Raw genomic sequence first — 15252 nt, 5'->3', positions numbered from 1 at the left:
TCCAAAGTAACAGCTACCGCTTTTTTTTTTTTTTTTTTTTTAAAGTAAGAGCTCAGCAATGCCAAAGGTAGTTCTCTTAAACAGTGGATGAAATAATCCTGTTTATTAAATTTCACCTACTATTGTGATGGACACTGGCCTGTGTTAGGTCTCTCTGAAATTCCTCAATTTTATTTATTCTGGAATATGCAAGATTTTTTTCAGCTGTAAAATTGCCACTATCAGTTTTCCGAATAAGTGAACGGTAACTACTGCCACTCCTAATGTGAAATGTTACAAATGATGCAAGTTCAGAAACATATTTATGGAGATCGGAAATATCCATGTTAAAAAAATCTGAAAAACAGCTCATGGTGTAATTTGAGTTTGCTAGATAAAAATGGATACTGATCTCTAACTTTTATTTGCTAAATTATTTAAGAGCCATTCAGTTGAACTAGTTAAAGTAAGCTAAGAAAGTATATTACTGAAACTTTCCATACCCTAATTCAGGACTCATGTGTTATGACAGTATTTTTAACATTAAACTGAAATTTATTTTATTCAGAAATCCACTACAAATCTAAATTGATAATCCTATATTCTTCCACATGACCCAAGATTAATCTAAAATGAAAGATTAGTGTGTGTCATTAAGTGACAGATCATAAGGCCTAATAAACAGAAACTCCAAGTACCACTAATGACTCAATGAGTAGCCTTGGGTAAATCGTTTAGCCCTCCCTTTGTGTCCCCATCTGTACCCATTTACCTCAGCTGGATATTTTAAAGAATAATCAGTTTGTACACTGCTTTCAACCTGTAATGTATTAAGTATTACTGATTTAAAACAGGGATGTGAAGGACTAGTAGACTATCTAATAAGCAAATGCTTATCGGATAATCGACAAGCTTGTTGACTAGTTGCCCCCCTATCAGCAAGGGGGGGAAGGGGTAACTTGAAAGCAGCAGCACTGTGTGGAGCCTGGGGCCAGACCCCGGGCTTCACATGGCACTGCCGCTTTGAAATTTTGCCATTGGAGCCCAGCATCAGGCTCCCGCGGTGGTGTTTCAAAGTGGCAGTGCTGCAGGGAGCTCAGGATCAGCTGGGGAGTCCCCAGCTGATCCCAGGCTCCACCTGGCACTTTCATCTTTAAAATGTAGCAACAGCCTAGGGTTGTTTCTACACTTCAAAGGTGGAGATGCCCTATCGACTAGTTGAATAGTCGATGCAAAATGTATCAACTATTCTATTAGTCAATTACACGGAATTAAACATCCCTAATTTAAAAAAGCACAAGTCTTGAATTAAGCTCACAGATTTCCTGTTAATGTTAAAAGGAAATTTACTAGCACTCTCAAATGCCCAAAGATGGACTGAATGAGAATAGTACCAAACTATTTTTTCCTTTCAATGCTTGCAAACAAGTTTTACATGCAGCATAGTAGTGACTGTATGAATAAAGGGTCAACAGTATGCTTACTTAAGGTTTACATTTTGAAAACTGTACAGTTAAGGAATTTGTAAAACATAGACTTTAAATGTAACTACATCTAAAGTATTCTCTTAGACACCAAGAAACAATATATTGTCAGAGATGTATAAAGCTATAATGGAACAGAAATCAGCTGACCCACAAACACTTTCTTTTAGTGAATCAGCTCTCCTGGGTCAAACATTGGCATATCCTATTGTGCTGATCTTAGTATTTTTATTCTATCTTACTATTTAGTTCAATTTATAACAACAAAGCTTTTTGGATTCAGACAACAGCAGAGAAAATGTTGCTGAATCAGCCAAGGCTAGATTCTTTTTTAAAGAAATGCAGAGCAGAAGAAAGATTAGAAAGGCTGTTTCAGACATGACAAACCACATCGTTTGGCAAATAAAATAAAGGATGAAAAAAAAAATCTACCTCCCAGATGCTATTTCCTATTATTTCAGTTCAAACAACTTCATTTACTGTAAGTTTAAAAAGGCCAACTCATGATCCTTTAAAGAGGTATAATTCAATAGCATTTATTCTATAATACAAAAGCTACAATGACTTAATTCTTATCTTCCCAAATTCTCAATCTACTGTGTTGCATTAACAGCAGAAAGCAATCACAAACACAAAGGGCTGGAAGGGAGATGAAGACATTATCTAGAAGAGTTCATCTCACTGTGCTGAGACAGGGCCAACTATATCTAGACCAGTCGCAACAAACATAGGTGCCAACTTAATGAGTTGCGAGGGATATCTTGATTCCCCACTCCTCCTCAGGTCCCATACCATCTCTTCCTCCAAGCCCCTTTACCTGCTTCTTCCACCTCCACGCTTTCTCCCATCCCGAGTTGAGTGAGCCTGGTTGGACACTAATGCCTCCCCCACCTCTTTCTGCCCACTTACAGCACCTCCTGCACTGTGAGAAACAGATGATTCACAGCCGGCAAGAGGAACTGAAAAAAAGGGGGAAGTGCTGATCGATGGACTGCCCAGCTGGCACTGCTGGGAAGAGGTAGGCGCTAACGCATGTGGTTGTTAATAGGTGCTGAACCCTCACTCTACCCTCATCTCCTGGGTGTTACAGCACCCACAGTGACAGTTCCTCAAACCTGCTCTTCTAAGCCTCCATTGAAAAGAATTTTACATCCTACCTTGGTAACATATTCCAATACTTTCCTACTCACATAATTCAAGCCAAGACCTCAGATACAATCACTTTTGCTCCAATCCCTCAAGAGATCCTGTAGGTATTTGTCTATCAAGCATTCTTAAAACTATAATGCCCACCTAGCGAAGTGAAGAAACAGATTGATAAAGTCAGGCAAATACTCAGAAGTCACCTAATACACGACAGACCCTACAAAGAAAGCAACAGAATGCCACAAGCCATTACTTAAAGCCCCCAGGTAAAACCTGTCCTATAAATCATCAAGGATCTACCATCTATTCTAGATCAGGGATGTTAAAACGGGTGTATTCAGATAAAAGTGTAACCACTGCACATTTCAGCAGGAAACCTTCTGCCTGGATGCTTTCCTTGGTGCTCCCATTGGCTGGAATCCTGGCCAATGGGAGCGGTGGGGATGGTGCCTGGAAGCGGCAGGGGGTGCAGAGGCAGGTAAATGCCCCCCATCTCCTTCATGCCCAGACCCTACCTCCACCCCATTCACACATGCCCCTCCTACAACTGACCTCCACCCTGCTCTTACACCTTCCCTCTCAGACCCTCCCCCCCCCCCCACTCCTAGCCCACTCCTGCACCCTTCGGACTTCTACCCCTTCCTGTGTGCATTTTGTCATCATGGATGGTTAGCTGGTGGTCCATCGAAAGGTTTGTGTTGAGTGGGATAGGTTGCAAGCCGAAAAGTTTGAGAACCACTGTTCTAATCTGATTTCTAGTAACACAGATCATAGAACTTACCCTAAATAATTTCTACAACATATCTTTTATATAAATATACAGTCTTGATTTAAAAATTGTCAATGATGGAAAATTCACTATGATGCATAATAAACCGGTGCAATGGATAGTCATGCTCACTTAAAAAATTACACATTATTTCTAGTCTGAATTTTGTTTCAACTTCCTGCTCTTCAGTGATGTTATATTTTCAGCTAGACTGAACAGCCTATTATTCAATAGTTGTAGATACTCATAGACGAGTGCTTCTCAACCTTTTTGAGCCACCTGGCTCAATGCAAACCTTTCTGTGGACCACCAGTTGCTAATGGAAACTTGCCTTAATTACATAATTACATCCAAGCCATTTTGTTAGTGCTGCAGGTAGGGAGAGCAGTTTAATTTAACCAGTAAGAAAGGACATATTAATTTAAATTATTAAACAAATTAAGTGCTTTAATCATCTCATATTAGTTTATCAAACTTAATTTTAAATAAAGCAAAATATTAATTTATGTCCAACACAAAGTTCCCATGTTTTCTTTATTCATGAAAGGCAGGAGAGATTCCAAAAGACTAGAAAAGGGAAAATATAGTGCCTATCTATAAAAAGGGAATTTAAAACAATCTAGGAAACTACAGACCAGTCAGTTTAACTTCTGTGCCAGGAAAGATAATGGAGCAAGTAAATAAGGAACTCATCTGCAAACACCTGGAAGATAATAAGGTAACAGGTAACAGCCAGCATGGATTTGTAAAGAACAAATCATGTCCAAACCAATCTGAGATAGCTTTCTTTGATAGGATAACAAATCTTGTGGATAAGGGAGAAGCAGTGGACGTGATACACCTAGGCTACGTCTACATTGGCCCCTTTTCCGGAAGGGGCATGTTAATTTCAGAGATCGTAATAGGGAAATCCGCGGGGGATTTAAATATCCCCCGCGGCATTTAAATAAACATGTCCGCCGCTTTTTTCCGGCTTTTAGAAAAGCCGGAAAAGAGCGTCTACACTGGCCCCGATCCTCCGGAAAAAGCGCCCTTTTCCGGAGAATCTTATTCCTACTTCAAAGTAGGAATAAGAGCCTCCGGAAAAGGGCGCTTTTTCCGGAGGATCGGGGCCAGTGTAGACGCTCTTTTCCGGCTTTTCTAAAAGCCGGAAAAAAGCGGCGGACATTTTTATTTAAATGCCGCGGGGGATATTTAAATCCCCCGCGGATTTCCCTATTACGATCTCTGAAATTAACATGCCCCTTCCGGAAAAGGGGCCAGTGTAGACGAGCCCCTAGACTTTAGTAAGGCATTTGATAGTCTTACATGATCTTCTCATCAATAAACTATGGAAGTACAACCTAGATGGAGCTATTATAAGGTGGGCCCACAGAGGCCCTGCTGCTCCCCCATCCCCAGGTCAATTAGGGCCTGGAGGAGGAGGAGGGAGGAGCACTAAGTTTCCTCCACCCTGCCAGGAGCACGTGGCACTTGGAAGACTTCTAAGTGCCGCATGCTCCTCACAGGGCAGGGCCAGGACAGAGAAAACTTTGGCCTGGGGGCGGGGGAGCAGGCAATCAGGACCTCCTCCTGCCCTGCCAGGAGCATGTGGCACTTTTAAGTGCCGTGCAGGACAGGGACAGATAGGAGGAAACTTTGCATGCTCCCCCACCCCCAGACCCTGATTGGCCTGGGGGTGGGGGAACATGGGAAGTCTCCTCATAACCAGGGGCATGGGCACCTAAGGAGAAGGGGTGGGAGGGCAAAGGAGCTTCCCCCCAGATCAATCATGATGGGAACTCAGAAGTACCCCACCCCCACCCCACCCCTTCCACTCGAGGCCCTGCCCCTTCTGGTGCAGCCCATGGCCACTTTAGAATTTTTTGAAGTGGCCCCTGGCAAAAAATGATTGCCCACCCCGGGTCTAAATGGTACTGGGTCCTGCCGTGAGGGTGGGGAACTGGACTTGATGACCTCTCAAGGTCCCTTCCACTTCTAGTGTTCTATGATGTATTTAAGGCAGAGGTGGGAAACTTTTTGTGGGTCAGGAACTACTGACCTACAGAAAAAAATCAGTGAAAAGCAAAAAAGAAAAAACAAGACAAAACCCTCATTAGTGTAGCCCTAGGGTTGCCAGATGGGAGGCGAGGCCACGATCGGCCCTGGAAGACTGTGATTATCCAGCTACTCCCCGCACCCCGGCTAGGCTTCTGAAGCACCCACAGCGGCAATCACGGCCCCACCTCTCAGCTGGGACTCCCAGACTGGGAGGCGGGGCCGCCATCAGCAGTGGGAGCCTGTGATTGCACAGAAGCCTGGCAGGGGCAGGGGGAGTGGCTGGGAATCCCAGCCACTCCTCCCGCCCCCTCCAGGCTTCTGCGCAATCACAGGCTCCTAGCACTGATTGTGGCTCCGCATTCCAGCCGCTCCCCTGGCCCACGTCAGGCTTCTGTCTGGTGCGCAGCTGGAAAAATCAGAGAATACCAGACATTGCACATGTCCGTTAGTCTGATTTTTTTTTTAACCGGACAAAGAGTGCAAATACCAGTCTGCCCGGTAGAATACCGGACACCTGGTAATCCTATGTAGCCCCCAACTGAGACTTCACTCCTTAGGCACTCCAGCCCCACTGGGGAAGGGTGAGGGGTAACGGAGGGACAGTGAGGACTGTGGTTTAGGGCTTCCCATAGGCCAGATTCACTTTTCTGGGGTTCCAGGGTTAATGGAGTTTGTGGACCCCCTTAGGGCCTGGGGTTGGGACAATAATGAGGGGCTCAGTGTGCAGGACAGGGCTGTCAGCAAGAGGGATAAGAGTGGAGGATCTGAGCAGCAGGTGGGGTGCAAGAGGGGGTCAGGGTGCGAGGTACGGTACAGGAGCAGGCTGGGAGTAAAGTATCTGACCAGGAGAGAGGGGGCAGGAGCAGGCTGGGGGTAGGGAATCTGGCCAGAAGGAAGGTGCAGGAGCAAGGGAGGATATAGGAGCAAGCTGGGTGTGCCCGGTCTTGGCAGGGAGGTGAGTGAGGGGAACTGGGGTGCAGAGTCTGGGCATGGGGGCGACTCTTATCTGGCATCGCACCCAAGCACGGTCTCCCACTGCTTCTACTGGCCACAACTGCAGCCAACGGGAGCAGTGGGGAAAGCAGAGTCCAGACAGTCACTGCATCACCATTCCCCTGGGAGGGTGCAGAGCTGCGGGGATGACACTGCGTAGAACCGCTTTCTCTGCCTCTCTGCACAAGCTGGTCTGTCAAGGTAGGTCGGGTCTCTTTTAACACACACGCACGCACGCCCTCCGAGCTGGAAGCCGGAGCCGTTGCGCCAAGCTTGTGGGTGCGCGGTGGCCGCAAGGCTGGAATGCTAGCGCGGGCTCCCCGCCGCGGGGGCGCCGAGCTCAAGCCGGGGAGCACTTGTACGGCGGCTGCGAGGGGTCCACGGACCACACTTGGAGACCCCACTCTCGCAGCCCGTCGAGTCTCCCCTTTAAGCACCAGATCAGCAGCGAGCACTTAAACAACAGGAAGCTTAAAACCATCCCAGCGGCACCCGGTAGAGCTGTTCGCCGTGGTGGGAGAACTGCCCGGGCCGCTGGCGCAGAGCACGTGCCAACGCGACAGCCACTAACTAACCCCCTGCCCCGCCAGGTGCCTTTCCTTCCCCGCCCCGCGCGAGCGTCATTTCCTGCAGGCCCCGCGGCTGGGCACGGGACCCCCCCCCCCCCCCCAGCGCCGCGGGCTTATCCCTAGCGGCTAAGGCGAGGCGCGCGTGACCTCGGGCGGCGAGTCCCACGCGGGGCCCCTTGCCCGGCGGGTAACTGGGGGAGGGGCAGCGCTCTGGCCGCGGGGAGACAGTGGCGGGGCCGGACCTGAGGCGCGAAGGGCGCAGCGCGAGCCCCTCGCTACGCAGCGCTCGCGCCCGTTACGCAGCATCTCGGGGGGGGGGGGGAATAACTGCCACTCTAGCGGCTCGGGCACCGGCGGGGGAACAGGAGGACGGAGCGCGACAGCCGCGAGCTCCCTGCTTTACACTCACCATGCCCCGCTCCATGTCGGGCTCATCCCGCCCGCCTCCTCCCGGGACTCTCGCGTACTCAGCGTAGCGCAGCGTCTCCGAGGGGGCCCCGGCGCCTTCCATGCCGGGCCGAAAGGGGGCGGGCTCTGTACGGATCCCCGCTAGGGACAAGCGAGCTCCGAGAGTAGTGACAATTACGCAAGCGGGATTCGTGCCGTGACCTTCCCGTGAGGGGCGGGGCCAACTGAGGGCGTCAGCCGGCTGGCCAAGCCCCGCCCCCTTCGGGGAGGTGGCGTGCGCTGCGCGTGGCACGCTGCTGGGGGGTGCCATAGCATACAGCACTGCAGAGGTGTAATAGATCAATCGCCTGCACCAGGCAAGCCAGCCACATGGCCTGGGGGTATCCTCCAATCACTGGCACCAGTCTGCCAGCACCGCTGGCTTTGTAGTTCCCATTAGCTGGGAACTGCAAGGAATGGGAGCTGCGGGTACCATGCATCTTGGAGGGCAGCGCCTGTAGCCTCCTCCTTACACCTAGGCTACGTCTACACTTCAAGGTTTTTGTGCAAAAACCCATGGAGCGTCCAGACCTCAAATATTCTTTTGTACAAGAAACTCAAGAGTAAAACGGCAGAACAGGGATTTTTCTGCTGTAAGTAAACCTCCTTTTACAAGGCATAACTCCCTTTTGCCCAAGCGTGGACACTCCTGAGGGGGCTTCTTGTGCAAGAAACACCTATGGGAAAGAACACAGGTGTGGATGCTCTCTTGTGCAAAAGCACATTGCTTTTGTGATGTGCTTTGAGGTGTGGACGTGCTCTTGCACAAGAAGTTTTTACGCAAAAACTCTTGTGCAAAAGGCTGCTTGTGCAAGAAGCACATAGTGTAGGCGTAGCCCTCGTGGCTGTAGAGACCTGATGCTTCCCCTCCTCCCTGGCCCCACCTCAGAGCCTACACTCTGAGAATCAACTGGGGACTCTCTAGCTGACTCCGGGCTCCATGCAGCGCTGCAGCTTTGAAATGCTTTGTGGAGCCTGGGATCAGCAGGGGACTCCCCTGCTGACTCCATGCGGCACTGCCACTTTGAAATCCCACAGGGAGTCCAGCGTTGGGTTCCCTGTGTTATTTCAAAGTGGCATCATTGTATGGAGTCAGGGTCAGCGGCGGAGTCCCCAGCTGATCCTGGGCTCCCCGCAGCATTTCAAAGCCACAGCGTTGCACAGAGCCCAGGGTCAGCAGGGGGGTCCCTGGCTGATCCTGGGCTCTACATGGCACTGCCACTTTGAAATGCTGCGTGGAGCCTGATGCCAGGCTCCCCACAACATTCAAAGTGGCAGCGCTGCATGGAGCAGCTGACCCTAGGCTCTGTGTGGCACTGCCACTTTGAAATACCCCTCTCTTTCCCCTCTTCTAATAGAGGCAGCAAGGGGGGAGGGGAGGAAAGCGACTAGTCAACTAGTCCTTCACATCCCTAGGAGGGAAGGGGGAATTAAATGAGCAGAAGGGTGGGGCTGCAGGGAAGAATTGTTTGGTTTTGTGCCATTAGAAAGTTGGCAGCCATACTTTCAACACCTCCCAATGTCCTGGGGAAAGGAAGGCACCCAAAGGGGAGCATACATAGAACACACTCTGACCCCCCTCATTGAGGTAGGGTGGGGTAGAGAGAGGCTGCTAGTGTAGTAAGGGCCTATAAAAATGTAAAATAATAGACATAATGTCATGAAGTCTTGTTGCCAGTAAGATTCCGCATGCCCACTTTTCCATCGCTCAACCCCCAAAAGAAGGCATTGACCTCTTGTTGCATGCTGAAAATCAACAGATTTAAGGTATGTCATACAAGAGTAGAAAGCAAATTCCTCAGCCAAAAGGCCTCCATTAACACTTTATTCCCCTCTGCACAAGTTTAAAGAACCATTTGTCTTCACTTTATCAAAACTTTGTCTGACTCCCCACTAATTTATGGGGGATGGGGACAGGAAGACTCAGTGCATTGTAAGGTGTAATTCCTTCCTGAGACTAAGGGAGATTTTGCAGTTTGTGTCCTGCATAGCAATTAACCTGTATTTGGAAGGTGACACTTGTAATCTACTCCCACAACATCACACGCTTCAGAAAGTGAGCAACAGCTCACTCTCCAAACCAAAAGACAACTGAGGAGAAGGAGGGAATTGAGAGAAAGAAATTAAGGGATGAGATATGATAGAGCAGAGAGAAAAAAGAAGGACATAAGGGCTGTGTCTACATTGGTGCGATCTTGCGCCAAAGCAGCCGCTTTTGCACAAAAACATGCTGCCTGTCTACACTGTCTGGGAGCTCTTGCGCAAGAACACTGACGTTCTAATGTGTGAAATCAGTGCTTCTTGCGCAAGAACTATGATGTTCCCGCTCAGGAATAAGCCCTCTTGTGCAACTGTTCTTGCGCAAGAGGCCAGTGTAGACAGGCAACATGAATTTCTTGTGGAAGAAAGCCCGATGGCTAAAATGGCCATCGGAGCTTTCTTGCGCAAGAGAGCGTCTACACGGGCACGGATGCTCTTGCGCAAGAGATGTGCTCTTGCGCATGAGCGTCCGTGCCAGTGTAGACACTCTCTTGCGCAAATACTTTAACGCAAGAATTCTTGCGTTAAAGACTATTTGCACAAGATCATGCCAATGTAGACGTAGCCAAGGAGAGTGTACAGCTAATGGCCACCACTAAGCATCCACAGCTGGGGGGAGGATGGGCATCTCCTCACTGAAGTATTCTAAAAGAAACTAGTGGAGTCAGAGTCTAATTGCTAAGGTACCCTGGACTTCCGGCAGGGCAGGGAAGTTTGCAATCTGAGACACTGTTCTTGCAACCAGACAGAGCTAGTTGAGGATCAGCCCAGCTACTCTGGCCTCTAAACAGGACAGGATAATTGACAATCAGGGGCTCTGCTCTTGGCCTCAGAGGAAGGCAGTTCATTTGTAATCAGGGTCTCCTGGCCACTAAGCAGGACATGGATGAATATCATCACAGTACACCACCTCAGGTAAAGTGTCATGGGGCATAGTGCAGGCCTCCTGGCCTTTGGAGAGGGAGTACTGGCATCCCAGGGTTTGGTTGGCAAGAGGGAAAAATACAGGCCCTCCCAACTCCACCACATTCCAACCCAGAGCCCAGTCAGTTACAGAGAAGTCCACAACTGGGTCAGCAGGTTTCACAACATGCTGATAGGGCTGCCAGGTGTCCACTTTTGAACTGGACAGTCCGGTATTTGAGCTTTCTGTTCGGGAAACAAATTGAGAAAATATAAATGTCCAGTATTTTGTAAATGTAGATTGTGATATAATGTCAAGTATGTCCGGTATTTTTGTTGAAACCATCTGGCAACCCTACATGCTGACCCCTACTCAGGCACACCAGCCAGCAAACAGCCACCTTATTCCCCTGGCTCACTTCCACCTCTCACTGTCCAGAATACCTGAACCCACAGCTAGTCTTCTAGCTAAGTAGTACACCACCAAAGGCATCAGGCCATTCCCCAGCCTTTTATGCTTCCTCTTTATGTCCCACCCCTCTTCTGATGGGCACAGCAGGACCATCTTGGCTCAATCCATCAGGCAGTTTGGGGCATGTCCCTAGCATCCGCTGCTAAAGAGGTCACACCTCACTACAGAGAGAAAGGCCAAATCAGAAAAAAAATCTTGGCCTAGAATCCCTAGATGGAAGATTTCAGATGAAGAAACAAAATAAATATGAAAAGTTCAAGAAAAACTGGTCTGAAAGAAAACCTGGACAATGAAAGAAACTAAAAATGCATGAGTGTCTCAAGTTAGTCAAATATTTATTTTAATATGTATTTTAGCACATCTTTAACCGTAAGCTTCACCACAATAGGTTTCTAGACCAGGATAGTTAATTATTATTTGTCATTATCCAAATTTCTTGGTCAAGATCAAGTCAAGGTTTGGATTTCAGAGAAATATTTTTTGGACCACAAGTACCCCTGCTCAATGCATAGCTATAATGCTGTGAAATATGCCCAGGGCCTTTTGCTTATATTTTGAGCGCATTAAATGAAATAAAATCAAACCACTGTATAATTTAGGAATAATCTTCAAGAAAGATGTAATAAATTATATCTGAGACTCAGAGAAAGTACTTAGACAAAATGTCAAATAGATGCAAGTATTAGCATTAAAACACTTTCAGACAGCCATTTTAAGTTTTGAATGAGTTTTGTCAAATACAATTATTATAGGCAATTATTGTATGTAGATATTTAAAATTTTTCATCCTCTTCTGGTTTATTTAACAGTGTGGGAGAGAAAATAACACTTAGTACACAGGAACTCTTTTATGATACTTCTTTTCAATAACTGATACACATACCCACCTTCACATGTATTATGCAAAAGAGTCATAAGTTACCAATATGAAATACCTGTTCTTACTACACTATCACTACTGAAAATGTATTTTTATACCGCAATACAAATTTAAAATAAAATAATTTTGAATAATGTATCATATTGTTCATCATCAGTGAAAAAAGTGACAGGTCCTCTGCTGGACAAGGGCCTTGAAGTCTGGAATGAGTTCAGTCAAGGCAAGATGGAGGCAATCGCACAGGGGATTATTGTCAGAATGGAGTGCTTATGCGATTTAATACTGTTCATTGTTGAGAATGCTGATTCACACACATACATGGAACCAAACGTAGTCAAAATGTTAAATGCCACCTTCCTCAAATGTGGATACGTGGCATCCAGCATAAGGATTGTCCAGAAAGCTTCTGATGTTCTGAAAAAGAGAAACAGGACACTAGAGTAAACTGGCCACAACATGATAGCAAGCTTCCTGTAACTGGAAATTGAACCTGGGTCACAGCAGCGAAACTGCCAACTCCTGACCACCAGACAGAAAGAGGCAAAGGGCTCTCTGTTTGTCCATTCTTGAGGCGTGTGTGTGAGATGGCCAGGAAGTATCCACCACAACTCCAAAATTTTTCTTGAATGGGAACATCTAATTTAGACCCCATCCTTAATTGGAAGGTACACTCCTGTCTCAGATGTGCTGGAACTCAGGGCTTCAGCCCTGCACCTGGGGAAGAGGCTTCTGTCCCAGTGTATCGCCCATGAGGCTGAACCCTGAATCCCAGCAAGGCTGAAGCCCTGAGCCCTGGATCGTCATGGGGTCCACTGAAAAGCCTCTGGCAGTTTGGATTTGTGCTGTGGGCTATCAGTTGACTATTCCTGGTGTGGATTATGCTGTCATAATTTACTCTGAATATATGTGATTCATTTTTAAAGTGGAACTCCATTTCTATTTTAAAATCAGTAATAATATCCTTTCCTGAGCCTTTCTCTGATCATAGATTCACATAAAAGTAAGGTGTTTTGCTTATATACTCTTTCCATTAGTAAACACAAACAAACCTCAAATAAGTTAAAAATGCAAGCATCTTTAAAAATGTATAGAATATCTGAAATGGCTTGCCTTTTACTACAGTTTGTTCAGGAAATTTGAACATTTCTTGAGGCTGCTACTGATGCACTTTGTCGAAATGAAATAAACAGTAGGAGAAGATGCAGTTGTGTATATTTCTTTTTGGACAGATTGTGGGGGAATTGAAGAAAAAAATTAGGTGGAGACAGTGCTTTTTTTGTGATGGTACTGCCCGGTACGCAGTACTGGCACCTCCAGATGCAGTGCCGGCAACTCCAGTCAGAGATCAACATCTTTTCCCCAGGAGTACGAGCACCATTTTTTTTTAACAAAAAAAGCACTGCATGGAGAGATACAAGAAATTACACAAATGAGTAATGGGAGGAACTATGCTGAATGAGGGAGTTGGCTTTTCCACTTTTATGGCCAGATTCTGCAGTCTTTGCTTGTCAGAAATATTTGCTCACACACTGAGCTGAGTATGACTATTCCTGTATGTAAATGTAACCCAGCTAGCTTTTTGCTGAAAATGTAGAGACTCCTATATTAAGCTCCAGAGGTCCCAGGTTCAAATCCACCTGGTGGTAGTTATATAAACACTACTGTGCAGGAGGAAGGGTTATCAAGTTAGTCCCTCAAAGTTTCTTTTCTCTCTTACATTTCAAATATACATTTACAAAAAAATCTAACTTGAAAATTTTGTGGATGCTTCTGAACAAAAGCAGCTGGATTTCTTTATAATATTAGTAAGACCCAGCAAACAAAGATCAATGGTCTGAGCTCATAAAAAATAATACATTTTAATAATGTGTTGCACTGTACCACCAAAGACAAAAAAGCAATTTATATGGTATCATTCAGGGATTCAAAAGATATTTACAAACCTTACCTAATTAAGCACTAAAATATCCTTGTGAAGTACGTTAGATAAAGGAGCCAAAGAGATCTTTTTATCCACAATTGAAATGCATTCTCCTCTGAAACAAAATGTCAGCTGTTCAGCAATGCTAAATTAGAAAGAGAAAAATATTGTCTCTTGCTGACAATGCAGAGAAAGTCCAACTAGACAGAATAATTATTTGACTAGACTTTCCAGGATGCTGAGTTTAACAGTCACTCATACAGACAAGTACACTGGAGGGCGGGGGGAATGAGGGAGGAAAGGAGGTATAACAAAGAAGGGCTATTTTCCTAATATTTATGTCCTGGAGCAAACAAAAACATATACATCTTGTGAGAAAGCATGACAGAGTCAGATTTTCCAGACCAGTGCCTAAACCAAGGAGGTTTTTTAAAGTTAACCTTTAATGTGTGTTTATGATAAATTTATTTCATATGAGCAAAGTCTGCATCTCTGTCTGTATCGTAAGTATATTTTTCGCATGAAACTAGATATGTTTATGCTAGCTTATGTACAACACAGAAAAAAACACTCATCTTTACATTTTTAAATGCTTGTATTTATCTATTTTTCTTTAGTGCTTTTTCATTGCTTTCAAATGGAGAAGTCCTAAACAAATTTGGAAATCCTGCTGCTGTACTTTATTATTTTTATCAAAACTTCACACAGATAATAAATTCTTCCCGAAGAGCATTTTGTAAGTCTTACTAGAAGAAGCAAAAATCAAAGAAATGAAGCTAAAAAACCAGCCTGGGACTTTGTAAAGGAAAACTAAACCAAATAAGAATGTGTCTGCATTTTTTACTCCAATATATATTTTCAGTTATTTGGTTGCAAACAGCACTTGAAAAACCAATATCAGGTTATGAGAGACACAGCAAAATGCCCCTCTGTGTGTATGTTTCAAACATTTGATTATAGAAAAGGTATTGTCCATCAGACACATTAGTCAGAGGCTATGTCTATATACAGATTTTTTTTTGGAAAAATGGCCGTTTTCCGAAAAAACTCAGGGATGTCCATACCTCATGTGTGCTTTTGCACAAAAAAAACGAAATAACAGAGGGGTTTTTCTGGTGTAGGTATTCTTTATTCTCCAAGGAACAATGCGTTTTTGTGAAAGAGCTCTTTCGCAAAAAGGTGTGTGTGGATGGAGAAGAGGAAAAAAGAGGGAAGGGGAAAAAGCACAAGTACCCTGGTGGCCATTCTGTGCATAGCAATCAGAGCTCACTTTTGAGAGAGCATCCATGTAGTCTGGATGCTCTCTTTTGCAAAAGTGCATCGCTTTTTCGATGCGCTTTTGCAGTGTGGATGAGCTCTTGCACAATAAGTTTTTGCGGAAGCTCTCTTCCAATAAAAGCTTCTTGCACAAGAAGCCTGCAGTCCAGACGTAGCCTGAGAGTCACCTAGAGAAATATCTGTCAGAGATTTTTCACTATTGTGGTAAACCAGGAAATCATTATTAGCAAACTTTCTATATCAGTATTTCTTAAACTTTTTCAGACCAAGGAAAACCAAACAATAATTTTTTTTAATGAAGAACACTAAGGATTCTTGGTTGAGCAAAAAA

General features: G+C 45.6%; 1 protein-coding gene across 1 annotated transcript in view; it reads right to left on the bottom strand.

Annotated features, from left to right (window-relative positions):
• DNAJC15 (DnaJ heat shock protein family (Hsp40) member C15) overlaps positions 1-7600 on the bottom strand; it is a 44868-nt gene extending 37268 nt beyond the window's left edge. Inside the window, exon 1 of the mRNA XM_075918963.1 lies at positions 7390-7600. Within this exon, the coding sequence (XP_075775078.1) occupies positions 7390-7491 (102 nt within the window). The 5' untranslated portion in view covers positions 7492-7600. The remainder of the gene's footprint in view (positions 1-7389) is intronic.
• Between the last annotated feature and the right edge of the window lie 7652 nt (positions 7601-15252).

Source organism: Pelodiscus sinensis, chromosome 1 (assembly GCF_049634645.1).
Source record: "Pelodiscus sinensis isolate JC-2024 chromosome 1, ASM4963464v1, whole genome shotgun sequence".
Taxonomy (NCBI): domain Eukaryota; kingdom Metazoa; phylum Chordata; order Testudines; family Trionychidae; genus Pelodiscus; species Pelodiscus sinensis.
The sequence above is the reverse complement of the archived record's forward strand: the minus strand, read 5'-3'. Positions and strand labels throughout refer to the sequence as shown.